The sequence below is a fragment of the Agelaius phoeniceus genome, chromosome 25, assembly GCF_051311805.1.
Source record: "Agelaius phoeniceus isolate bAgePho1 chromosome 25, bAgePho1.hap1, whole genome shotgun sequence".
NCBI classification, from domain to species: domain Eukaryota; kingdom Metazoa; phylum Chordata; class Aves; order Passeriformes; family Icteridae; genus Agelaius; species Agelaius phoeniceus.
This window is the reverse complement of record NC_135289.1, coordinates 1,412,573-1,439,231: the sequence shown is the minus strand read 5'-3', so window position 1 is coordinate 1,439,231 and position 26,659 is coordinate 1,412,573. Positions and strand designations below refer to the sequence as shown.

The 26,659-nt window shown below is 44.0% G+C and overlaps 1 protein-coding gene across 3 annotated transcripts; it reads left to right on the top strand.

Annotated features, from left to right (window-relative positions):
• The first annotated feature begins 4,152 nt into the window (after nucleotides 1-4,152).
• On the top strand, nucleotides 4,153-26,553 carry MAPK14 (mitogen-activated protein kinase 14). Of its 3 annotated transcripts, none has more exons than XM_054648995.2 (12): nucleotides 4,158-4,915; nucleotides 11,491-11,620; nucleotides 11,978-12,036; nucleotides 12,409-12,520; nucleotides 13,019-13,048; nucleotides 13,473-13,520; nucleotides 13,976-14,090; nucleotides 14,710-14,781; nucleotides 22,273-22,352; nucleotides 22,874-22,952; nucleotides 23,233-23,406; nucleotides 24,152-26,553. In XM_054648995.2, the coding sequence occupies exons 1-12, from the start codon at nucleotides 4,800-4,802 to the stop codon at nucleotides 24,217-24,219; spliced, it is 1,083 nt and encodes a 360-aa protein (XP_054504970.1). In that variant the 5' UTR covers nucleotides 4,158-4,799; the 3' UTR covers nucleotides 24,220-26,553. The 3 variants fall into 3 exon arrangements, with proteins under 3 accessions (XP_054504971.1, XP_054504970.1, XP_054504969.1); XM_054648994.2 differs by lacking the exon at nucleotides 22,273-22,352 and adding an exon at nucleotides 20,179-20,258; XM_054648996.2 differs by lacking the exons at nucleotides 22,874-22,952; nucleotides 23,233-23,406; nucleotides 24,152-26,553 and adding an exon at nucleotides 20,179-20,258 and having other exon boundaries at nucleotides 4,153-4,915; nucleotides 22,253-22,294.
• Nucleotides 26,554-26,659: the final 106 nt, after the last annotated feature.

Sequence of the window (26,659 nt, the reverse complement as noted above, 5' to 3'; positions counted from 1 at the left end):
CGGCTCCGGCTCCGGCTGCGGCGGCGGCTCCGGCTCCGGCAGCGGCGCGGGCGGGGCGCAGGCGCGGGGCCGTGCGGGAGCCGCCCCGAGCCGAACGGCGGCGGGTGGCGGTGCCGGTAGTGCCGCGGGACGCGGTGCGGGCTCCGTTTGGCCGCTCGGGGCGTGCACCGGCCTCCCGCGCCCGCTGAGCTCCCGCACCTGTACCCGCCCCGCCCGCCTCGCTCAGCCCGCAAAGCCTTCCACTGAATCCACGTGTAAAATCATGTGCCCCGAGCGGAGTGCAACGCCCATCAGACTCGGAGATTCTTAATATTAAATGATTCATTTAATAACGACCACGGAAAAAAACCTTTGCAGTTACTGGGGTGTTCAGGTGCTGTGTTGCATGCGTTAAACAAATACCTGTGTTTAAGGTGGTTATGTATTCACCTTAGAGCTCTTGTAGGTTCTACTATTCACGGTTTTTCTCAATACTGTTTAATCTAAAGGACTAAGATGAATGTGTAGGGGATATGAAATAAAGCCACAATAATTTGCAGCCTGGGTTTCTGCAGCAAGCTCTGCCAGGAAAGCCTTGTGGCATCCCACCAGCTGGGAAGAACATTAGAGCATTGCTGCGTGCAAAACAACCGGACTTGCTGCAACTACGTCAGGTAAGAACTTCAGGCTGCCAACAAAAATTATAGACAGCCCTTTAAACTCTGACTTCTGTGGGTTTTTAGAGGTATAGGTGGAATATGTGGCTATAAAGCAGGTGCTTTGTCACTTCACAGCCCATGGCCAGGGATTTGTGCTTGACTGAACACAGAACCCTTGTGTCCATAAGTGGGAACAATGGTATGGCACTGCACACTCGTATGGGGAAAAAGATCAGGATTGACTGGACTCCCTCTCAGCAGGATATTTGTTTTGCAGCATGAATCCCTGGGACTTGCATGCTGACATTCTGATGTCTGACTTGTCCCCTGGTGCTAAACTCTGCAGTCATTGTGGTAGGAAGGGAAGATTTGGAGCTTTGCTGAACAAGATGAAAAAAAAATCTCTTAAGTTTTCAGTGGAGACCTTTCATGGTGCCAATAGCTAGGAATCCATTTCATCTTAAATCAAGGCTGCCACTGGAGAGCCAACAGAATCTGGAAATGAGGGCTATGCTTTTCATGGGGTTTACATTGCTCATTTTGAATAGTGCTGGGAGAAGCTTGGCGTGAGGCCACTGTCCAGAACAATGTAGGGAAGCATACGTGGTTTGAGAATTGCTCAATACCATTTGGGCCTTCAGTTCTTCCTGTCTTTCAGTCCAAGAAGTTCCAGGATTCAGTTTCCTCTGCAGTAGGAGACTCTACACAGTCTTCTTGAAAAGCCAAGCTCATATATTCTGGGTATAACTCTTAGCCAAGGGTGGCCAGACTGTCCAGGTGGTCAAGTGCAGTTCCCATAAGGAGGTGACGCCACCTGAGCAGCGAGAGGGCTCTGCTGGCATGGGAGCAAAGGACACCCCAAATCCCAGCTCTCGAGGAGCTGCGCTCACAGGCACTGCTGCAGGTGACCCCCGAGCTGCTGTGGGTCCCTGCTGCATTGCCAGGCTTTGCCCTGCTTGCTCCCTGCAGGCACAGGTGTTATCCCAGAGTTGGCACCTCTGTGCCCTTGCATTCCTCTCAGGTGAATCACAAATACTCCGTGTGTGCTGTTCACATGAGAGCCTGGTGCTGGAGAAGCCCAGAGCCTGGGTACATCCATTACTTGACCTAATTAACGCTGCACAAAAAGAGGGGATGGGATTTTGATTCCTTCTGACCTAGAAGAAAACCATACAAACACTGCATCTGGGAAGCAAAAATAAACAAATCCACCCCACCTGTCCAAAACCAGACAAGTGTTTCCTGTATTAAGTTATTTAGTGAGTGGGTTAAATCAGGACTTGACCTACATGATTTATTTCCCATGTATGTGTTTGAATCAGAATTTCCAGTAGTTAAACACTGACTAACCTCACCACCCAGTGCTCTTTCTTCACCCTTTTAATTCCCTGGCAATGTTGGTGATTTTTTTTTTTTTTTTTTTTATAATTTACAAACCAAACATAAGTGAGGCTTCTGGCATCCCTGGACTGTGAGCAGTGACTGTGGGGACTCACATTAACATTATAGAACTGTGTCCCTCTCCATAATTTCACTGTCAAGTGTGGCTCTGCTGACAAGTGGATACAAAATGGAGAACAGAGAAAACACATGAAATAGGGAAGTGCAAATGAGCAGGGAAAAAATCATGAGGAAGCAAGGCAGACATTTTTCTTAAACAATGAGCTCGAGGAAGAAATAAAAGAGATTTTCTTATTAAACAATGCAATGATAAAGTTTCCAATAATATTAGCAAAATTCTCCCTTTGAATTCTGGGCAAAACTTATTTTATTGCATCAGTTAATTATGGGTGGACAGACTATTAACTCTACATCACATGTCACAAATATACACAATTCAACTCTTACCATCAAGTGATTTTGTTTCTCTGACTCCAGAATTTCATCCAATTTCCTTACATGTTTTAAGATACAATATATAAGACAGTGGTGGAACAGAAAGCTTTTGCATAATGTAAAAGATCTCACTATTACAGAAAGTAACCTTGTTGACAAGTCTTCATGGTTACTGAGAACTGGAAACCAACAGCAACTCAAACTACAGCTCTGCCTGCATTTATCATCACAAAATTCCTTTACAGCAGTGTAAGTTGGACAAGACCCATAGTTTGAGGCTTCAGGTGATGAAAGAGCTGGTTATCCAGAAGGAGAGGGCTGGCTCCCCTGCTTCCCTTTCCCCGTGTGCTCCTGTCCCTTTTGGCAGCAGCAGGATGATAGATTAGCTCACCACACCTTGGAGAACCTCACCCAGTGGCTCAGTCCTGAGTCTCAGGCCCTGTCACGGTCTCAAAACAATAGTTTAAGTTTCAGTATACACTGAAACAAAGCCCAGATAAATGATGAATAAGAGATTCTGTGTTTACTTTCACAGGAGGACCTAGCAGAGGAGAAAAAGCCATAACCATTGAGAGTCCAAACTAGACCCAAAAAGAGATCCAGAAAGAAAACTGCAATATTCATAGTCAAACAAAACTAAAACAAAGAAACAAACCCACCATCACTGAGACCTGTTTCTTCTGATACCACAGCAGGGACACCAGCATTATATTTACTGTCTTGTACACATGCCCTAGTCACTCCAAACCACAGAGAGAGCGAGGTGTGCCTGACATCCTTGAGCTCAATCACGCTTTTCAAGGTAAAACTAACAGGATGCAAGAGAGTTTGCAAATTGAAGGTGTTAAGGACCCTAAGATACCAAGAAATAATTACTTTATAGGTGCAAGCAGTGGTAACTTTTAAGTGTTTATTCCTGTGGGCTTCAATGACTTACAGCACCATAGGACACAGTGCTTTGTGTAGAGAAACACAAGGGTTTTGATATGGGAAGCCAAATGCTTCAAAAGCAAGCTTCCACAACCCATTCAGAATGTGTCTATCTTGCATCTGTATTAATAACAAATTAAGTTTCTAAAGCTTGAGATGCAAAGCTAAGTGAACACAAATCCCTAACATTAATTATTTTCTGTGATATTCTGTACTTACTACCTGGTGAAGACCCCATGGGTTCCATCCCAAAATAGCTTAACCTGCTGCACTTAATGACTTGAGGCTTATGCATGCACTTAAAAGCTAACACATCCGTATCTTTGATAATGCAAGGCCTTGTGAGAAGTATTGAGAAGCAGCTTATTCTCAAAAAACACAGAGAACGATCAGGACACTGGGAAATCTGTGCAGTGCGAGCTTAGCTCTCCCAACACGCCTGACCTGACATCCCTGCAAGGAACAAAACATCTTTGGGAAGTTTACAGGAACAATTCACACCAGCTCGCAAGGCTTCAGGTGCATTAGGGCTAAGATACACCCTGGCACGCCGCTACTCACCCTGTGCTGCCCTAGCTAAGCTTTCTTATCTCTTTTCCTTTACTTTTTACTTTCAGAGCAGCTCAAGGAGAAGCGAGGCGCTCGCCGAGGGGAAGGCGGGACAGAGCCCGCCCCCGCCGCCCTCAGCGCCGCTCTCGCGAGACGCGGCCGCGCGGGCTCCATATTGGGGCATCTGTGCCCTGGGCCCGGAGCTCTCGCGAGCGCGGCCCCGAGGAGCCCCGGGCTGTGCCGCCCGCGGGGAGCGGCTCCGCGCTTTGTGCGGGGACAGCGGGGCCGGTGCCCGCGGCTGCCGGGGCTGTTGCGGGGTGTACGGGGTCGGAGCTCCGGCTGCGCCGCCCGGGCTGTGCCGCTCGGGGCGGGGCGTGAGCGGCGGAGGCGGCGGCTGCGGTGTCGCCTGCGCCGTCCCACCTGCGGCGGGAGCGCGTCCCCGCCCCGCACGCCGGCGCCCCCGCCTCGATCGCCGCTGGCCGCACGACCGCCGGCCGCGCCTGACGGGGCCATCCCGCCCCTCGTGGCACAGCTCGGGGAGGGAGAGCGGCGGGGGAAGGCGGTGACACGGGAGCGCTCGGCCTCGCCCCCCGTGCCTGTGAGAGGGGGGCAGCGGCCGCGCGGGGCGGGGCGTGCGGGGCCGGCGGCGGCAGCGGGGGCGTCGCTGCTGCGGGGCTGCCCCCGCCCGGGAGCGCTCGGGGGAGGGAGCGAAAGAAGGAAGGAAGGAAGAAGTCGCTGCTGCCGCTGCAGGAGGAGAAGGAGGTAGTGGCGGCGGCGGTGCTGTTGCAGCCGCAGGCAGAGCCTCCCCCTCCCGCCGGGCCGGGCGGGGCGGGCTCCGCAACCGAGATGTCTCAGGAGCGGCCCAAGTTCTACCGGCAGGAGCTGAACAAGACGGTGTGGGAGGTGCCCGAGCGCTACCAGAACCTCTCCCCGGTCGGCTCCGGGGCCTACGGCTCCGTCTGGTGAGTGCTGGGAGGGGACGGGGCAGTGCGGGGGAGGTCGCCTTAGGTCGCTGCCCCGCCCCGCGGCCCCCGGTGCCCTGCAGGGACCCGCGGCGGGCTCCGGGCGGGGTGGGCACCGCGGCGAGCGGGGCTCCCCTGTCCCCCGGGGGCTCCTGTCCTCCAGAGATTCCCGTTCCCAGCTCTCCACCAGCCTCCTGCAAGAGACATTTTTCCTGCCCGGCTTTACGCGCGGTGCTGCCGGGAAGCCGCAGTCTCGTCTTTGGAATGCGTCGGGGATTGCACCACATGGCAGGTGGCTCCGAAACATTTTTGCAGGGGAAGATAATAATGTGTCGTTGCCGGCCCCCCCCGGCCCGCCCCGAATGAGCTCATATGGACATATTTCAGTGAGGTTCCTTGCAGTTGGTAGGTGGGAAGTGCAGAGGGATGGAGCCCCCCCATAGCCGGCTTTGCAGAGCTGAGGCTTGGCAGCTCTCGTCCCAGTTTCTTTCTGGACCTGAAGGATAGATTATATTTGAGGCAATTGTATTTTCATCCGGAATTTGTTGATAGGCAAGAAATAGAGACGATGCTGGGAGGGCTGTTTTTTTTATTCCTCACTTATTATAGTGGATTTACAAGCACCAATATTTTCTTGGCAATAATAGATGAACACAGGAGGACTCGTTTTATTGCTATGGAATTACTGCAATACACAACACATACTGCAGAATGTGCTCCCTGGGAGAGTAAAGTCCTGCTGTGAGACATGCAGGAATACAGGGAGCTGGGAGAGTTTAGTTTTTAATGCTCACCCCATAGGAGCAAACCAGGCTGCATGTGTGAGATACAATGCGTCCTTAATTTGTAGCTTCTCTGCTGAGCTGCGGTGGATCATTAAACACAAATGGAGCTGCATACTTTGCTTAAGCTCAAAGACAAGGTAGTGTTTGAATCAGTTTGACTCTAGACTTTAGCAGTCATTTAGTTAAATGTTCACAGATTACTGCCTCCTTTGATAAAGAAACGTCTTCCACATGAGCATTCTGGGTTTTATTCTGTGTTCTTTGGTTCTGTCAAAGTGTGAGCGGAATTTTGAACTATGGGGGCATAATTACAAAGCTGCTTTGCTGCTGTGTTCGAGCAGGCACGCATATGTTTTTATTAATGTAGTATGCAAATTTACATTATGGGTATCAATTTTATTATAAGGAGGGGGACACATGCTGCGTTTTGCTAGAAAAGAAAATAAGTTCCTTTGCACGTGCTACAGTTTTAATGAAATGCTCAGCTGTTCTTAACCTGTTATAAAATTGTTGGCAAGTTGATCTTAAATAACTTGCATTTTTTAAAGTGCTGTGATTGTGCAGAGGCTTGCATTTCATAAAAGTAAATTAGGCTGGTCAATTTTGTAGCAAGAATAACCAGTATGCTTGCTGAGGGGTGTTTTTGGTTTGGTTGTTGTTTTTTTTTAAGTATAATTATAGAATGATTTTGATTGGGAGGGAATAGACAGGTTTCTTTTGGTGAAAGAAGGACCTTGTTGACACAGCTGATAAATACCCCTGTAAGTGTCACAGAGTTATGCAACTCCTGAAATGTAATGGGAAATTAATTTGCTTGGTGCTGTGTCCTTTGTAGTTTAAGGTTGATCCTACATCATATACCCCACTCCCATTTTCTCTTCCCCTCCCTACAATCTCTACTGTACATGTAATACTTGCAAAGTTTATTTTCAACCAGTAACTAAAGAGTTTGCATCATGAATTTCCTGTTTTGCTGTGTCAAAACTTTCAAAGATTGTGCAACTCTGTTCAGACCAAGTGAAACAGTTTTGTATTGGAAGCAATTTCAGACATGTGGCAGAGTCTTTTTACAGTCCATGTTAATGGCTTCCTGTATGTTCTTCTAAAAATAGTTTTCAGAAAAGATGTTGTGATATGGAAAGTATGTCAGAATTGAAAAATTCAAGAAAACAACAAAAAATTTTGCATATTTATGGGCGTTTATTAAGCTACAAGTGGTGATGCATATTATTTATGGTATTCCTGCAAGGACTTGTTCTGCTTTGTCCCTTCAGAGATTTTTTTTTCTGTCCAATAAAAAGTTTCATTTGGAATTTGGTGCATCCCTGTTGGGTTGTTTTAACAACCCTTAAAATGGAAAATATAGTTTCATGTATGTTCACTGCATTATTGTATTCAAATGCAATCAAATTCTCTGTTAAGTTGTCAAAATGAGGCATTTGAAAATGAGGAGTCTCCAGAAAGTGGAGGGGAAAACGAATAAAAAAGAAAGCATTAAGGAGCCAGATGAGTCACTTAGACCAGGGAGCTGTTGTAGGCTGCTTTGAATGTGCTGTGAGCATGGCTTGGAGCTCCTCATGCACAAACCTGAACTACTGGGAGCCCGTGGATGGAGGGAGAGGCATTTTCTGCAGGCAGCCTGAGCCACTGCCTGAAATGAGAGCAAACATTGCAGTTTTCTGAAGGCTGATGTGCAGTGCTGGAGGAATTAAGTTCAAATGGGCAGCTCAGGTATTTTTCAGGATCCATTTTTTTAAAAACTGCAAAGTGTTGGGGATACAAATAGGGATTCAGTTCCAAAACTTTGAGAAAAATCTACACATATCCTCAGATTGATTCTCCCCAAGTCACATAACAATTGCCATGGCATCTGTTGTATGAAATGCTGTTTCATTCATTCTTGCAGCATTTTGTGTATTTATACAACAGTCTCTTGCACGCTTTTGTAACCAGGCCTGCATTGAAAAAAGGGTTCTTGACATATCCATTTTGTAATGTTTCACGTAAGGAGAGGGGCCCAGACAATACAGCATCTTGCAGTGGGAAGTTGCTGAGCAGAGATGGGATTGATTGGTGACTCACACCTCACTTGGAGGATTGCTTCATTTCTTGCCTGTGCTGGAGGGAAGTCTCGACTCCTGGCATCAGCTCTGAGCTAAGCAAATTGGTGTTTTCACAAATTTCCCATCAATTTCTAAAAGGCTGTGAAGCACATTCGGTATATTTTATGTTTTTGCAGCTGTTCTTTGTTGTATTGATGCCATTGTAAAATAAAGGGCTTGGTTTAACTGCTTTGCAAGGTATCTGTATTGCCTTAATTAATTTGGAAAGGATTGAATGGCCAAGACTTACTCTTCCTCAAAATCTTGCATAAGATTTTTTTTTAGCTGTTTTTAAATAGACTGTCAAGTGATACAGCCCTCCAAAACCTGTGATTTCTTCCCATTTCAACCCACAGTTGTACTGACACTGAGTCTGAATTTCTTGGATACTGAGAATTTAGAGAAACGTTATAGATTTAAGAAATTTTAGGACATTAGGGTCTAGAGGAAACGAAACAACCCTAAATAGCACATTTGTAGAAACAGTTCCTCTGTGGATTCTTTTCCTAATCCCTCATCAAAGCGGGCGAGTGCCTCCAAATCCTGTGTGTGCTTGGAGGGCCGGGTGCCTGCTCCTCCTGCAAGGTGTGGTGGATCTGTGAGGAGCAATAGGAACAGAACTGCACAAGTGAGTGGGATGGAGCAGGCACACAGGAAGGATTGGCAGAGGATGTGTGGGGAGAGGGGAGCTGAGTAGGAGAAGGGCAGGCACAGAAAAGCTGTGAGCAGAGCTCTGAAAGGGCTGGCAAGGGGGTTGGACTGAAGGGGAACTTGGGATATTCAGGGAAATTATGGAGAGCACGTGTCCTACAGGGAGATTTTGATTGCAGCTTTCTTAGAAGCAGGAGCTATTCTAGCACAGGGGAATGATATTTGCAACTTTTAGAGTGTGTTGGGAGGGTGGTGACTGAAGTGCAGGTACAGAAGTGACTGCAGTCAGTAACAAACTGCCAGGTGCTAACTGTGTTTTTCTGTCTGATTAGGAGTGCATAAATAAGGAGATTCAGTTAGCTTGGGTATTTGCAGAGGCACTAGCAATGAGCAGCTTACATTTAGCAAAATAGCCTTTGCACAAAAATTAACATTCTGATTATTTAACATTTCAATAAATTGTGCTCATAAATAACCTTGTTACTTGGTTCTCTAAAGTAATTGTTTTCTTCTACCTCCTGTGCTCTGGATTCAATTCAGGTTAGATCAGAATTGTAATTTTAGCTCACTTGGGGTGAGGTGGATGCAGTTCATGTGCCATAGCACAGTGCTATGTAAGAGGTTAAAAAAAAGTGTGATAAATTCTAAATTTGTGCTGATCTTGTTTTGAAAGGGATTTAAAACTGTGGATCATGTCATTTTTTCCTAATTGGGCTTCTTTAGCTGCAATGTGATCAATGTAATGCAGCTGTTTTAGAGTCTGTGATGAAAGGCAGCTTAGTGTTCTTTAAACTGTTCTCCAGCTGACAGCTGTTGTGCAGCTCTGCAGGAACCATCAGCCACTTATCTGTATTGGCAGAAAATTACTCAGCGTGATTTGTCTGTGGGGAAATAGTCTGTAGGCCTCAAATATGACCAGACTTTGTGTTCTGACTTTAAGTTTAGATTGTGAATGTTCAATTACACAGAATTTTCTTTCCTGAGCTTGTGCATTGTGCTGTTTAACCAGTACTGCTGGCTGCAGTTCCCTTGGAGATTGTTCAGTGACAATGAAATGACCCCAAAAAATGTAATTTAAAAACAAAAAGTGAAATTGAATTTCATCTGAATCCTGAAATACCTTATTTTATGACTGGTGGCACTGAAATCTCAAAATCTTGCAAACCAAAAGAGAAATTTGTCTCTGGAGCTGTGGAGGTTTGAGATGCAGGGGATCACCTTCTTTGCAGGATGAAAGTGTTACTGGGTATTTGCTGCATTTTGTACCTGAAATGTTTGGAAACTGGTGAAGAGCCATGACTAATTTACAGCAGCATGTGCTGAATGATGATGACTACTCTTATTTTTGCTCTAAGTCCTAGAAAACACCTTATGTATCAGTAAAATGCTGGCACGTATTTCCAGGCTGAACTCGAGATATTTGTGTATTGCAAGATGGTGATTTTTACCCGAGGCTGAAAAAAAATTGAATTCTAAATTTCATGAAGTGTTGCTGCTTAAATATTGATTTTTTTTTTCCCCTAGTGATGTGTGAAAACTTGAGAATTTGAAATCAACATTAAAAAATGAATGCTTGATGGCTTCTTTTGTGTGCCTGGCTGGGGTGTAAAGGATAACTTGCACTGGAAGTAGTTGCTAAGGGTGTTTTTGAGCCAGTGTGAGAAGCTGGAGCAGTTCAGCTCTGGCAGGTTGCTGCTGCTGTGACCTGGTGTCCTCCCTGTGTTTTCCAGAGAGGTCTTTCCACTCTGTGCATGCCCTTTATAGAAAGGGAGATGCTCTTCTTCCACTGAGCACAGAGGGATTTTCCATTCCCTGCCAGGGCCTGGGGGAAGGGGCACTGCTCACGGGAGGCTGCTGCTGTTGTGTTTTCTGTTGCACTTAGCAAATTCCTCAGAACCTGGGCAAATTTGAGATAAGGAGTCTTTTTGCAGGTTCATTCTTGGTGGCTGCTTTAAAAGCTGCCTTTATTTCAAATGGCTCCTGTGGTGGGGTGGGCGTTGTGGTTTGCATATGCAATTGTGGGTTTATTCCAGGACTGCTCTTGTGATTGGTTTTGAGCTTTGTTAGTTAAGCTTTATATTTAACACTTTATAAATATGTAGCATTCCTTTTTGCTTGATGTTTGTCAAGAACTAGTGCATACTCACTTTTAAATGGAATCAGGAGTTCACCTGAATCATAAATACAACAGGAAAACCAACCAGTATTGTCCTTGTAGGACTCTTTCCATTCCATGCTTTCCCCATATTCATTGCCTTGAGTCAAGTGTTGATTTCATATCCTCTCTCTCTTCTCCTCCTTCCTTTTGGACAGACCAGAGCTTTATAAGTTGCATAAGAAATTATTTAAAATATAATTTTACTGTACCCTCTCTATATATGTGTGTATATATATATAGTTACTGACTAGGATTTAATAAGTCCTATATAAGTCAATACTATTTGCATGTGCAAGGTTTCTGCTAAAGGGACAAGTTTTGGTAATGTACAGCTGCTCATCTTTCATTCCCAGGCACTTTTGTATAACAGAACTTGGTGACTGGATGGGATTTACCAAAGAAATTTAATTTCAGCTTCAGTTATGATTAACAACAATCATAACTGATTTTATTAGGCACAAGTTCTGGATTTTTGTATGGATTTAAACCATGAAAATAGTATTTTGAGCATAGCATTTTGTGATCAAGTGTGGTGTTTGAAAGTATGTTTAGGAATAGTGATAGTATTTACAAGTGCTCTTCTCTCCAGGGTTTTAGTGCATGGTTATGTTTAAGAGCACTTCAGACAGCAAAGTCATAAACATTTCTCTTTCTTTCTACAAGATTTCCCTTTACTGTGTGGACAAGACTCATCTTTTAAACATTTTCTGCAGAAACCAAGAGTTGTGTAAAATTGTGAGGATTTTGGGTGGCGTGCAGGTTATGGACCAGGATACCGAGAAATGGCTTTCATTGGAGAAATGGTGTTGCTGGAATAAGTGTGGCTTTGAAGGCATTCCCAAAGAGGTAATTGGGTGATTTGCCTGCTCTGTGTTGCAGCTCTGCCTTTGACACCAAGACAGGTTTGCGGGTGGCGGTGAAGAAGCTGTCGCGGCCCTTCCAGTCCATCATCCACGCCAAGAGAACCTACCGGGAGCTGCGGCTGCTCAAGCACATGAAGCACGAAAATGTGAGTGCAGGGACAGCCCCAGCTGCACAGAGCAGCCACCAGCATTGCTCTGTGCTTGGTGCATGAGGTTTTTTCCCTCATGCTCACTGCAAAGCTTGCAGTAGTCCAAGGTATCAGAGTATCTGGTTCATGGTGATTTATTTGAGGGAGTGAATGGAGCTGCAGAGCTCTCACGTGTGTCTGCATCAGGTTTGCAAGTTCCAGGAGGCTTTGTTGGCTTGCATGAAGCACAACACTGAACAGATGGAAATGAAACATCTACTGGAATAAATACTTCAGTGCCACAAAGGATCTTAGTAACTGTATCGTAATGTGCTATAAATATATTTCACAGCTTTTCACTATTTTCTTTTTTAGGTGATTGGCTTGTTGGATGTGTTCACCCCTGCCAAATCACTAGAAGAATTCAATGATGTGTAGGTAACTTCTCTGAAGATTGCAACAAAATGTCTTTTGTATCTCCTTACACCTCCCAGGTTATGACAGAAATATTTGTCTCTTTAATTTGTCTGCCATCACTCACAAATAATCCCAAATTCCAGCACAAAGTTCCAGTATATCCTAAGCTATTGGATCTGTCAGAATCGTTCACTTGCTGTGGTTACTACCCAGTGCTGTTGGAATCACTGTATTAATTTGCTACATTATTTCAAGTGTCACGATCTGTGTTTCATTGAGCAACGTGCTTTGGGACAGTCAGCTCTGCTACTGGAGCTTTATAGGGAGTTTTTATCCTAATCCTATTCAAGAGATTGCTTCACAGTCCACGTGCTTGCTTTTGTTCACAGGTACTTGGTGACACATCTCATGGGAGCAGACCTGAACAACATTGTGAAATGCCAGAAGCTCACTGATGACCACGTGCAGTTTCTCATTTACCAGATCCTTCGGGGCCTGAAGGTGAGTGTCCCCGTGTTCCCTGGATGGGACAGCTCACCATGGAGGGTGGAAGTTCCTGGTGAATGTTACACCCTCAGAGATTCAGCTGTGTGCATAGGGCTTCTATAACTTCCCTAAAGTATTGTAGAATAATGTTTTATTATTGTTCTTTCACTTCTGCCTCTCTGGAGCTCTGCATCAGTAAGGTTTCCTATCATTTTTATGTGTTCCAATGGGCAGAATCTAGAAAATGATGAACTGTGATGCCCTCTGGTCTGCTTTGGCAATGAATTTTCCATCTCTTCAGTTTTGTTTACTTGTGTTGTTCACTGGTGTGGCAGCACTCCTGGGTGTTCCTAAGGAGAGGCAAAGTGGAACACCCACCTGGTGAAACCCACAGGCACAGACAGACTGGAGCATCTGAATGGTGTGGGCTGGGCTAGGGCAGTGTTTTCCAGGGAAGAGATGAGGAGGTGGCTGCTTGGACTGTTACATAAATTTTGTCATCTTCTTTTACAGTACATCCATTCAGCTGACATAATACACAGGGTGAGTATTCATTCTAAGATTGTTTCCTGTAGTGAAACAATAGCTTTAAAAAATGAAGCATGGATTTTTACAATTTTACAATCTCAGCCCCAAGAGAAACCAGAGAAAATAAATTTTTTTGGTTAAGTAGTAAAAAGACTGAATAGGGAAGGTGGTTGTCAAGATCCATAATTTTCCTTTGTGAATTAGCTTTTATCTTAAATACAAATATGCAGCACCAGTGTTGCCTTTCTGCATTTTTGGTTATATGTGACACCTCTGAGAACCACAGAAGAGATTTCTGACTCTGATAAAATAATTTATCCAAAGTTAGTATTTGCACTCAGTTAGAATCTGTATTTTTATCTCTGTTTACAATTTTACCTACTTCAGACTCGTGAAACAACACATACTCCACTGTTAATGCTGATGTTTCATTTTTTAGGATTTAAAACCCAGTAACCTAGCTGTTAATGAAGACTGTGAGCTAAAGGTAATGCAATTAAAAAATCTGATTTGTTTGAGATTTGAGTGCCATGTGAATGTCCCTTGCAACTCAAGTCAAAACAATTCCTTCTGAAAATACTTTCATAGAAAAGTAATAATATTAATAAAAGTAATAAAAGTAATACAGCTTCCCAGCTGTAGAGTTGTAAGGATGTGGTTTTTGTATGTGGCCCTGTGTTTTTAGTGAATCATCATGAAAGTGCAGAGTTAACAGCTTTAGTTTGTGTTTACTTGTTTTGGAGACAAGGTACCCAGCCAGAATTCTGATTGTCGAGTCCTACGCTGTTCTAGCCTGGTGTCTCCTCACAGCTTGTGAAATTTGCTTTCATAATGTGTTTTGCAGCTCTCCCAGCTGTGCTGTCCCCAGCCAGTGCTTGCCTGTAGTTTGTGCTGGCTGTTGTTGGCTGTTGTTGCCCTCAGTGGCCGTGTCTGTGTTTGCAGATCCTGGATTTCGGGCTGGCCCGGCACACGGACGATGAGATGACCGGGTACGTGGCCACGCGGTGGTACAGGGCCCCTGAGATCATGCTGAACTGGATGCACTACAACCAGACAGGTAATGCCTTTGCCCAGCACAGGAGTTCTCTGGTCTGCCAAGTTTCTGAATTGTGAGGGGGGAAGAAAAGAGGGTGTCCCTGCACGTGCATCCCCCTTTGATTGCATAAGTTGGCACTCTTGGTAATGATGTTTTGGAGTTGGTACTTGAACCACTTTCTGTCAGATGGAGGTGAAGAATCATTGTGATAGCATTTACCAGGAATGTGAACCTTTGAAATTGCAATCAGCAAAATATTGTCAGCACTTATCCCTTGCTTTTCCTGGCAGAGTGGTTTTAAAATAAGTGACTGGGATGTGTCTGGTTGAGGAGAGTGTCTGGAGCTGTAGTGTGAAGAAATGACAAAAAGTGCCATGAGACTGTCTCAGGACACAAGAAATGGCAAACAGTGCCATGAGACTGTCTCAGGACACAAGAAATGGCAAAAAGTGCCATGAGACTGTCTCAGGACACAAGAAATGGCAAAAAGTGCCATGAGACTGTCTCAGGACACAAGAAATGGCAAAAAGTGCCATGAGACTGTCTCAGGACAGAGTTGTTGGCTCTGGTTGGATGGGATGGTTCTGCTCAGGCTGTATTTTTATGCCTCATCTTTTGTTTTCTGTTTTATTTTGTTCAGTTGATATTTGGTCAGTGGGATGCATTATGGCTGAGCTGTTGACTGGAAGAACATTGTTCCCTGGCACAGACCGTATCCTTTAGAAGTAATTTCTTTTTTGAAATTGAAATTAGATCTTCATTTTCACATAATTGACAAGAAAATAAGTTCTGGGTTTAATTATGGACTTCTGTTTGTTTGTTTTTAAATTAATGGCTTCTTTTACTCACAGTACAAAGAGGTGAGTTCTTGATTTTGCTGCACATCTGTTCCTCTTTATTGTCTATTGTCATCATTAGATTTATATACTCTTTGTTTCAGTTACTTTCCTTTAAGTTTATTTAAATTGATTAGGTGAGTTTCTAGCTAATACTTGCATGGATGTCTGCCAAGAATCCTCTGGTGCTTCAGGTTTCTTGCAGATGTGATTCCCTTCTGCCCTCTCTTCTTTTCTCCTGGAGGTATCCTGGCTGTGAAAGCAGTGGGTGCAGATTCTTTAGTGCCAAGGTTCTCATTAAAATTGCTCTGAAATGTTTAGGTTCCATTTCCATGCTTGACTGTGAACCTTCTTTCACAGTGTGCTTGTACTCATGTGAAAATCCAACCCTGAATAAGATCTTTCCAAAATATTTTTTTTTTTGCCTCATCAAAGTGAGCTGGGTAGGACACTTGGGCAAATTTGAGACAACTTTGTGAGATTTGGTCATATTTTCCCCAGGAAACTGGAAGTGAGACTCGATGCAAATCGTTGCACTTAAAATTTTTGCTCAGCCACACAAGATTGGGCTGTAATTTACTACTGGCAAGATTTTTCATTGCCTAGAAATTGGGCTTTCATTTGCCAGAGAAAATTACATTGCCCACCTTTTACCAAAGTTTATTATTTCAACCACAGTCTGTTCATTTTAATAACTTTTGTTAATTTGTTAGTATTTGTGCCAGTTAATTTCAGTATGTTAGCACTTGATGAAAAGGAAGCTGGTGTTGGAATTGCTGCCTGCTGCTGTTTATTTACCTGCAGAAAGCATCTGGGTTCCAAACTCCCTCCTGAGGAGAAGCTTTCATTCCAGCTTTCAGTGTCACCTCTTTTCAGGGTGCTTTAACTTTATCCTCTCCTCTTTTTCTGCTTGGCTCCATCTCATCATTTCTCTCTGAATTTGTTGTACTGTGCTGTGTAGTCATCTCTGCTGTATTTTTCTATTGTCAGATGCAGAAACTGAATTAAACAAAAGCTGGTGTATTTTTATCTGTTGATTCAGCATGTGTAGGTTGGTTTGGACAGATTTTTTTTTGGTTTCTTTTAAGAAAGACTGAGATATCAAGAATTGTTCATTCAAACAAAGCAAAAGCCTTTAAGCTGTTGCCATTATTTAACCCTAGCAACAGTGACACTTCAGATTTTAAAGAACTTGATGCTTGCAACTAAAATATTTGTAATAGGATTTGTAATGTGTAAGAAATGCTTCATGGTTTTGATTTATTTTGTGGTTTTTATGAATTGAACAAAATGGTGATTCTTCCAAGTCTAAGGAGTTTCTCCAACTCTGTTCTTAGCTGTAAATTAGAGCCACTGATATCTGCAATGCAAAATGAAGTTTACTTCTAGGAACTAATTTATTTGCTTTATCATAATAAGGTACTTCATGCATTTATGTCTCCCAGCAGATGCTTGTGATGATTTACTTTAAATGCTCAATTTCATTTGCAAATGGCAGTAATGCTTTTTAATTAAATGCTCTTTCTGTTCTGAGATTAAGATTTAAGAAAAACAGACCAAATCCTTTCCTGTCTTAGACACAACTTTGTAGTACTGTAATTCTTCCAGTGCTTCTGTGTTTGTGCTTTTTCATCATGAGGTTAAAACTAAAAGGGGAGCAGGGTTGGTTCTGAATCTTGTTTGTGCTTGGAACTCTGACCCAAGGGTTGGAAAGGACCCTGGCTGGCAGCTTTCACTCCAGGTTTGCTGGCATCTAAGGACAGCAAGCAGAATTAAGTCAGTTCTAGTTTCTTCCTGTCTTGGAGGGCTCTTTGAAATCTTTGTATGTGCATTACTTTAGGAGAGACTTGAAGGGGTTTTCCAGGTTTAGATCCTGTTGGGTAGTTCTGGGCTCTTAATTTCATTGTATGCACAGATTTGCAGAGGCTCTTGTTCCTCCTGTAGTGTCACTGTACAATTGCTGACTTACTGACTCTGGAGTTAATATTAACATGAATAATTCAAGGTATGTTTGCCTTGTGTCCATAGCCAAGGATGTGATATATCCAAATCCACTGCAGTTCTAGAAAATTCCCTGTGCAGTTGGAAGCAATGGGAACTTTGTGTTGCTGGAAATTGCTCCAGTTTGACAACTGAACATTTGAAGTAGTTGTTGCTTCTTGGTCTCAAGATGTAAATTTTCTCAACTGTGTAGCCTTACATTTCCAAAATTAGAGTGACAGAATTTGTAATGGCTTCTCAGGAGGATCATGCCCCTGTTGAGATGGTTCTCTTGTTGAAGTGTTGGTCCCTTTCAGCAAGGATTGGGCAGCAATGCTGGGATGTCATTTACATTTACAACTCCCATGTTTCTCTGTAGAGCCTGGGGATGCACCCCTTCAGTGCAGGTAAGCTGTAAATTCATTTAGTCAGGTAAGTAAAATGTTGGGCTCTGAAATGAGGATCTTCAGTGCTGTCTGTGATGATTGTGCCTCTGATAAATGAATGTTGAGTTTAAACTTCTGAATCTGCAGAGATTCTAACCACAGCTGTCATTGACTTAGAGCAAGAACTGAGATACTCTTAGGAAAAACCCTGTGATTAATTTGGGCTTATCTCTGCAGAATTGCTGAACTACTTCTAATTTACAACTGAAAGTAAGGTAATTGAATTATTCCTGTTGTAATCTATGGGTAGAAGCATTTGGATGAAAGATGGATTTCTAATACTGGTGGTGAAATCTCTGCCAGGAGCTGGAGAAGGGGATCAAGATTGTGGGAAAGGAGTCAGAGACCAAAAAGCAAAAAGTGAGGTGCTGGATATCAAGAGTCCTTCAGGCATTGGACTCTGATCCTTGTGGGTCCCTTCCAACTCAACATTTTCTGTGCATGGGAGGCTTAGCTGAGGCTTTCTTGTTGGTATTGTTTTATCTGTTGCCAAGATCAGTTTCTTTTAAACACATATTATAAACTTCTACAGCTCTGAATGTGAATGGTTCATACAAATAAGCAGGAAAGTTGACTTTGTTTGAATATTTGACTTGCACAAAATAATATAAAGTAAAAATAAGAATATCTAGCTTTTTCTTGTACTAGTTTAGCATTTTTGTATGTTTTGTGTTCCCTTAAACTCTGGAGAGTGTTTTTTTACTGTTTTTATTCAGTATTATGAAACTTCCATGATAACTAACCAGTCTGAAATTACATATTCTTCTGATACACCTTGTTCTTGCTTGTGATGGCAGCTAAAACAACTTGGAACTTTGCTTTGCCTGGATAAGCTGTTACAACTTGTGAGATTTGCTGCTGGTGGTGCTAGCAGGTTATTTTCTGAATTTTAGAATCCCTCCTCAGTCCTGGGGAGCACCTTGAAGGTGGCACTTGGGGTTTGCATGCTGTGCTTTCCTTCCCCATGCACATGTGGTGGTGTTTTTCTTCTGCTTTGTATTTACTAAATCTCTTTCCTGTCTTTAATTGCTTGTGGCTCATTTCTCTGGGAGGTGCTGGGCCCTGTAGTTGAGGAATGCTGCAGGTTATAGATGGCAGCCTAAAACCAGAGGCAGGGCTGGCTTTAGGCAGAAGCAGTTCCATAGTCTCTGTTTTTTCTTATTTATGTGAGAAGTATCTTCCACTAGCAAACAGGGCAGCAATATTGTTGGCACACAGTGCACAGCCTTTTCAATGCCTTTAAATAACTTAAATATTGAAAATGAGCTGTGGCATGTTAGCACTCTTAAAATTTGCACTTCAGCTGCTGTTTGCACAATAAGTGCAAGAAGTAAGGACTGTTTTAAATAGCTCTGAAGAAAATCCAATTGACATGAGCCACTTGTGGTTAGTAGAGTGCCCTTTGCTGATTCTCCTAGAGCAGTGCATATTCTATCTCATTTTAAGCATTGACTCTTCAGAGTTGGCCATTCAGCTGTGCTAAATCCAACTACATATTGGGTTTACTCTTAGATTCTGAGTGTTTTGAGTAGCTAGAAGTTTGCCAAGTAACTTTACAAATGAAAAATTAATTCAGCTGTTCTGACCAAGTGCTGATTCCAGAGCTCTTAATTAATTTGATAGATAAAACTTTAGACCAAAGTTTACCTCAAAAGATGGTGGTCTTAGCAAAGCATTGGTGATTCCCTTCATACAGAGTTTGCCAATATTGCAGGAACTCTGTGTTGTTTTCTAGGGTTTTTTAAACAGGTGGCAGTTCTTGAAGTTCTTGCAGTAGTCAAATTAACAGATACTCCAGGAAGGAACTGCAGCTGTATCTTCAGCCATCAGGAGGGAATTGATCCCAGAAAACAAGATTGTCTAAAAAGATTTGTGTAACTACTTTGGTATAAGTTTAAAGGCAAATATAAACATTATGGACAGTCTGAAATCCCTGTGGAGGATAATTCAGGGAAGAAGGGAGGTTATGCATTGATGGTTTTAAAAAGGATTCTTTGTGTCATCTTAGTGTCTTGAGATTTCGACATGAACCAGTGTCTTTGATGGATTCCCCCCCTCAATTGTGTGTTTTGTCACCTTGTTAAAGGGGACAGCTCAGACTGGGAGCTCTGGTCCTGGTTAAACTTTCTTTGCATCTGCAGTGCTCCATCCTGAGAGCTCTCCACAGACCTGTGTTAAGCCTGAGCCCTGCTCTGTTTCTCCCTGCTGCTGCAGCACGTCTGGAGGGCAGAAGGGAGGTGCAGGTGCTTGTTCCCCCTGCCCTGGTGGTGCCAGGAGGTGCCAGGCAGGACCTGTGCCAGCCTCAGCAGCTCAGCTGCCCTGGCTGTGGCCAGGGGGTGCCCATGGGGAACTGATGCTGCAGGGTCCAATCGTTTCCTGACCTCCTGAGCTTTAGAAGTGGCTGAATGAGCTTGGAAGGTGTTCACAAAAATCCTTGACTTTCCTCTTAATACGAGTGCCTACCATTCATAGCCTTCTGCTTCACTTCAGCTGTTACTAATGCAACCTAATCCTGTGAACTGCAGCTTGGTGTGGGGCCTGAGAGGGTGAAGGGAGCATGGAAGTTCAGCCTTTGCCAGTGGGGCTAAAGATTTCTGCTCCAAAATAGTTCAGGATGCAGTGCCCAATTCCATGCATGTGGGGTGTCTGTAGACAAGATGTTCAATCTGTCTGATACAGAGAGAGCTCAGTTATACTCAGTTGTAACAAGAGGAATGAATATGGTTTGTCTAAAATAGCTTTTCAGTCAAGGCCTTGGCAAGAATTAATTTTCAGCATTAATAGGGTGATGTGTTGCGCTTTTCATTTTGATTTCTCCCAGCATTTTCCTTTATGGTCCATCATTAGATATTGATCAGTTGAAGCTCATTTTGAGACTCGTTGGAACCCCAGGGCCTGAGCTTTTGAAGAAAATCTCCTCAGAGTCTGTGAGTTTACACTTTGATTGTAATATCTGCCCTTTCAGAAGTCCCAAGTTTGTGTGTTGTTCTCCTGTAGTCTTATCTGTAGAATGTGTTGGGATTTATTTTCTGTTATTTTTCTTCCTTTGTAATTCTTTGCTCTTGGATGGCTTTAAGTTCTTATGCTTTGTGTATCTGATCTTTATTCCTCTTACCTCTGCCTATGGTATGATTTCATCCTTCCATAGTCTCATTTTACGGCTTCGTGACTTTTCTCTCAGTTTGTGGGTTTATGCTTTGTGATCTGTTGTACCATCAGGTGTTACTGGGGAAGTATTTTTCACAGCTAAGAGCTTGAGGCTTGTCTCAGTTATTATTTCTCCAGATTGCATAGCCAGGGATCTTTCTAAATAGGAGCAGGTGTGTTATCCTCTAAACACACACAGTCCCTTCTGTGGTGTGATTAATTTCTCAAACACTGCTGCCATATCTTTGTTTTTGTAGCAGAAAATGCCTTTTAGGTGCCTTTCTGTAGCAGCTGTTCCAGGGCACACAGCAGAGTCTGCTCTTCACTTGTGCCATGTGGGTTTTGCTGTATGGGCCCTTTTACCAAGGGAGCACCAAAAAGGTTTCCTGCAGTCACTTTGGGAGGGTGAGCTCCATTTCCAGCCCCTTGCTGTGCTGTAGGAATTGTGAATTGTGAACTTGAGCAAACCCAGTGTGAAATGGCCTTTAATTGTACCTGCTCCTGAAGGAGGAGTGAACAAATCAGAGCTAGGGAGGAGCAGGTGAATGCACACTGAGGCCACTGCTGTTCGTGAGCTGCAGCAGAGGATCAGAGCTGTGGAAAGTGGTGAGAAGATTATGTAGGGCTGCAGCTGAATGTTCTTGTAACAGTGACTGTAAATACAAGTGTGAGATTAGCCTTGAATAGCACCTGCTGAAGGGATGTGCAGTGCAAATTGGATAAATTGGTCAACTTGCTGAATATCCCACCAAAGTAAAAAGTAAAAACCAAAGTAAAACACCTGGGATGTTCCAACTTTGGAGAGATTAGAGCTGAATAATCCTGAATTGATTTGGTTGCCCTGTGAACTGACCTTAAGGTTACTCTGGTGTTTGAAGTACAGGGGATTAGCAAGAGACATAAGATGGAAGGTTGACTAAATTAAGCTGAAGATTAATTTGTGTGTGTAAGTTGAAGTGGGTCTTTTTTTATACATTATTGCACAATAAAAATGATAATTGCTCTTATCCAGGTCTGAAACAATTCTGTTTAAAACAAAAAGGCAGTAAAATACTGTTTCCACTCTTTATCCATTGTATGGGGAAAGCAAAACTCTTAAGTGTTTGATGGTTTTGCGTGTGTCACTATAACAAATTCTGGTTTTCTGCTGCATTACTTGACTGACTCTCACTTTCCCTGTTCACTGATACCTGCTAACTCTGTTTTATGCAATGCTAATGTCTTGCTAATTTTGCATTTAATGCCTTCTGTCACCCAGCCCACATCAAAGGGCACTCAGCTGTTCAGGTGTCAGTTGTGAGCCAGTTTCACTTTGCACCACAAGAAATTTAAGCACTTTCTATGCAACAAGAGAAAAAAAAAAGCTGGTAACCAGTGCAGAGGGTAGAGTTTTTGTTTCTGTTTTCATTTTTGTTCATTTTCCTGAAGCTGTGTATAGCTGCACAGCTCAGGGAAAGTTTTGTGGAGTAGCCTCAGCCAAAGGAAACGTCTACTCTGATGGCTTAAAACTGCTGGGATATGTGAACACAACGTCGTTGGAGTGTAATGCTACTTCCCTTGGACAGAAATACTTTCTGTACTGGCAGTTACCAACTGAGCAGTGATTCTCCATTGCTTTAAGTGTTCACTCGTGAAATTGCTGAACATTTCACAGGTAGTTGAAAAAATTAGCGGTCCCTGCCTGTATGGCTTTTGCCTTGTGGTTTGCAGCAGAGATGCTTTTGTATGCGACTGTTTTCTGTTTGAAATGGTTTTTGCACTGTTTTTAACAAAGCCCTTGACGAGGCACTTAAGATATTAACCAGCTTCAGCAGATCATGCGTCTGACGGGAACGCCCCCTGCCTATCTCATTAACAGGATGCCCAGCCACGAGGTGAGATCTGAGAGAGGAAGGGGGTGTGCAGGGCAGGGCTTCACTCCGTGTTCACCAGTCTGTGAATGAAATGCTTGCATGTGGCATGGGGTGGGCAATTAACTACCTGCTCTCCTGCAAGACTTCTGTACTAAAGGAAGATGTGAGATTTGGACAGTGTGTGCTCAACCACAGATGTGTGAGACTGGGAGAGCCTGGCTGGGAGCTGGTTTTGCATTGTGTGCTGTGCTGTGCAGCTCAGCAAAGCTCAGCAGGCTGCACCCAGCCTTGCTGGGACACAGGGGCTCAGCTCCTCCTGCTCCTCTCTGCTTTCCAATCTTACTTTGCCACAAGTGATGTCAGCTCTTCCTCTACTGTCTTGAGTGCCTTAGTTGGGACAGGGTAATGCTGATGTGCTTAGTAGGTGTCAGAGTAAGCAAGGAGACAGACTATAATAACCTGTGCTTCAGGATGGTTGAAAAGTACTTGATCTTGCTGGCTGGATATTGTCTGATACTTCAACAGAGCATTTCTTTCCACAGGCAAGAAACTACATCCAGTCTTTGTCTTACATGCCGAAAATGAACTTTGAAAATGTGTTTATTGGTGCCAATCCCCTGGGTAAGACTTGTTTATTGAATTTTCCTGAGACTGGAGCTAGCATGTCCTGTCCTTTGGAGACTCCCAAAGCTTTGTTCTGGCTCTAGGAGTAGTGCAGAACAGGGTTATGTGTATGAAGGACGTGTGGGCCAAGGGTGTAAGAGGAGCAAAATGCTGGATGATGGTGGGTCCTGAGAAACTACAGATTCCTCATCTGTTTTGGGCTTTTAGAAGCTTTAACATTTCAGGGTAGAGTCAGACAGCTGATGTGGGAGATCCTGTGTGTCTGGTGCTCTTGCAGCCGTGGACTTGCTGGAGAAGATGCTGGTCCTCGACACGGACAAGCGCATCACGGCCGCCGAGGCGCTGGCCCACGCCTACTTCGCCCAGTACCACGACCCCGACGATGAACCCGTGGCAGACCCCTATGACCAGTCCTTTGAAAGCAGAGAGCTTGAGATTGAAGAGTGGAAAAGTGAGTCTGGGGCAGAGGAGAGACAGCTTCTCTTGTGGTTGTAGAATCATGGAATAGCCTGAGTTGGAAGGGACCCGCAGGGATCATGGAGTGCAACTCCTGGCCCTACACAGGGGTCCTGTACAAGTCCAGGATCTCAGCCTGTGCATCCCTGAGAGCAGTGTCCAAACACTCCTGGAGCTCTGGCAGCCTCAGGGCTGTGCCCAGCACCCTCTGTAGGAAGAACCTTTCCCTGAGATCCAACCCAACCCTCCTGACCCAGCTCCAGCTGCTCCCTTGGGTGCTGTCACTGCTCACAGAGATGGGAGTTGCCTCTCTCAGACCTTGCTGAGTCTCCCCTCAGTCTCCTTCCCATCCCATGAGCTGAGGTTCAGCTAAGCCATGGTTAGAGGCACAGCAGAAAGTGATAAAAATGTGGGCATCCTGTTGATTCTGTCCTTACACTATGCTGTGTGCATATTTAGCACAGTCCCTGGTAACTAATTACTGCTAGGAGCACACAAACATATCCTTGTTTTCAAACTCACTCACATCTCCTCAATGCTCTGGAAGTATCTTTTATTGTGTATATTGGTCTCTGAGAGCAGTGTAACCATTCTTTTCTTCTTTGGCTTAATTAAACAATACTTTTTGTTTAAAATGCTGTCAGAACACTTGAGATTGTTGCAGGTTTTCTTGCATGTAGGTGTGTCTGGTAGTGCTGTCATAGTCCTGCTGCTAAGTTTCTGTCCCACTTCTCCCCCAGGCCTGACTTATGATGAAGTAATCAGCTTTGTGCCACCCCCGCTCGACCAAGAGGAGATGGAGTCCTGAGAAACTGCTCTCTTCTGTTTGTCCCACTTCACTGTGAAGGGAAGGCCTTTTCATAGGGACTCTCCAATTATCGTTCAAGTGCCTCATCACAACAATATTCTCCTTAGTGGAGGGGTTTTGTGTGTGTTGAACTGGGGAGGGAGGGGGGAGGGAAGGAAGCTGAGTCTATGTAAACATGCTGCATGCTCTTGTATTCTGTGTACAGCCTGGGGCAAGCCTCTGGAGACCTGTTCTGACTGCACTTAGTTCTTCCAGAGTTACAGTGCACTGCCAGTCTGCACTGCTGGGGTGAGGTGAGGAGGGTGACAGTGACAGTTTGGTTGCAATCATTGCCATTTATCAATTCTCCTACAACTGAGTAACCTCAAAAAGAATGAAAGCTGGTTTATAGGCTTAGAGAGTCCTCAGTTTTCTTCAGGACTGAAGGTGGGGTTGAGGGATGTCCTTGTTCAATGCCAGGTGTGTGATTTACATCCAGATCTTCCTGGTGCAGCAGAGGGTAGAGACCTTCTGGTGTCTGATTCTTGGAACACGAAAAGATGTTGTTTGAAACTGTAAATATGTTTGTGCCTTAAATAAATGGGGAGAGAGGGGAAAGGAAGTCTGGGGTGGAAATCTGACCCACTGTTCTTGAGAGTGAAGGCTCCCAGGTAGTGAGGCATGAACTCAATGTAATTGGGAAGTAATTTTGAGGCAACAACTTCAACCCCTGGATTGGGTATTCCTGTGTTTTTTCACTTTCCTCCTCCTCTTGTTCTGAGGCTTCTCAGCATTATCTCCCAGGAGCCAGAGGTTGGGGAAGATCCTTGCTAGCCACACGTTTGTGTATTCTGTTCCCTACAAGGTGGTGTGTTTTTGCATGTTGTAGCTGTATGTGCATGTAGAGCTGCTTGATTTTTGTCCTTACTTTTTGGGGATGGCACTGGGGGCAGTTCAGTCATCAGTGAAACGTTTGCTGAGTACCTCAGGCAGTGCCATAAAATCACAGCACCCTTCCTCCTGTGCTGCAGCTCCTTGTGAAATGCCTGCCACCCTAGAGGCTTCATCGAGGGAAGGATGTCCTGTCCAACAACAGAGCAACATGCACCTTTTTCTTTGTTCTGACCTTCTCTCTGCAGAGGAGGAGAGCTTGGGTGGAAAGGTTTCTTGTGAGATCAAGTGTAAAAAACATTCTTTAAAGAAATGACTATAGTATCTTGTGCCAGAACTTAAGTTATTTCCTGAAAAGATTTTTTTTTAGAAGTATTGGAACCCAAAGCAAAGAAATAAGCATGCATAAACACACAATCACCCTTTCACTGTCTATATCTATAAATACAAATATTTATATACATAAAACTAACATTTACTAGAAGTTTTTTTATCCTCTCACGTAAGAGCTTCTTGGCTATTTCTTAGCAGGTTGATCTCTGCCCGAGGAAACATGAGAAAGGGAGTATGTTTGAATACAAACATGGTTCAAATATTTTGTATTTTCCAGGACTCTGCATGAGTGAAGTGCCCAGAGTTAGAGACTGGCAGGAGGGAGGTTTCTCAGCATTTTTGTGTGCTCCATCTGTAGCTGGGGAACTCAGGAGCCCAATTTTAGGGCCTCTGGAGGAGGCATTTTTAGAGTTTAATTTGTTGCAGGCATCCTGTGTGGGCAATGTATCAGTGTATGTGAGGAGAAAGGCTTTTGCAGTATTTTGTATTCTTGTTACCTGTGGGGCAGAGAGTGTTTTTGTAGTGTTTTTGCCCCATGTTTGAAGAGGCAGCACAAAGGGATGGGACATGGATGACAAAGCCATTGATTCTTCCTAGGCTACTTCCCAGCAATCTCTTCAGGCCAAAAGTTCAATAAAGGTCTGGGCTGAGATGAAGAGAGCAGCTCTGTTGTGCTCTAGGATAAAACTCTCCACAGCCCAACAAAATCAAGACAAAAAACCTCCCTTTTCTGCTGGGCCAGCAGTCTGGGTATTCAAATAAAATGTAGATATACTATGTAAACCTACAGCAAGATTATTTTTATCAGCCATTTTCTGTGTAGATGCTACAGTGTGATTTCATGCGGAAATATTGCTAAAGATTTTTAAAAACTCTCGGTGTTGTGTGTGTGCGTGTGTCTGTGTGTGTGAGTGGGAATGGTTCATTGGAGTCTGTCCTCTGAGGGAGCCACTGGGGCACAAACTCCCTGCTGCCAGTGCCGTGCTGTGCTCAGCTGCCTGGGCACCATGCTGCACCCAAAAGCAGAGATCTGCTATTTTGTTTCTATCCATGGATTTTGCTGTAATTGGTTATGCCAGATAAGATGTCACAATACCACTGGTTAAAAATAAAATCTATTTTTCAGATTTACTGCACTGCTGGTACTTGGAAACCTTTTGCACTGAAGTGTTGAGTTTTTAGCATGGTGTGAATTTCTCTGCTGTGCTGTGGGGGATCCTGGGTGTGATGGCTGGGA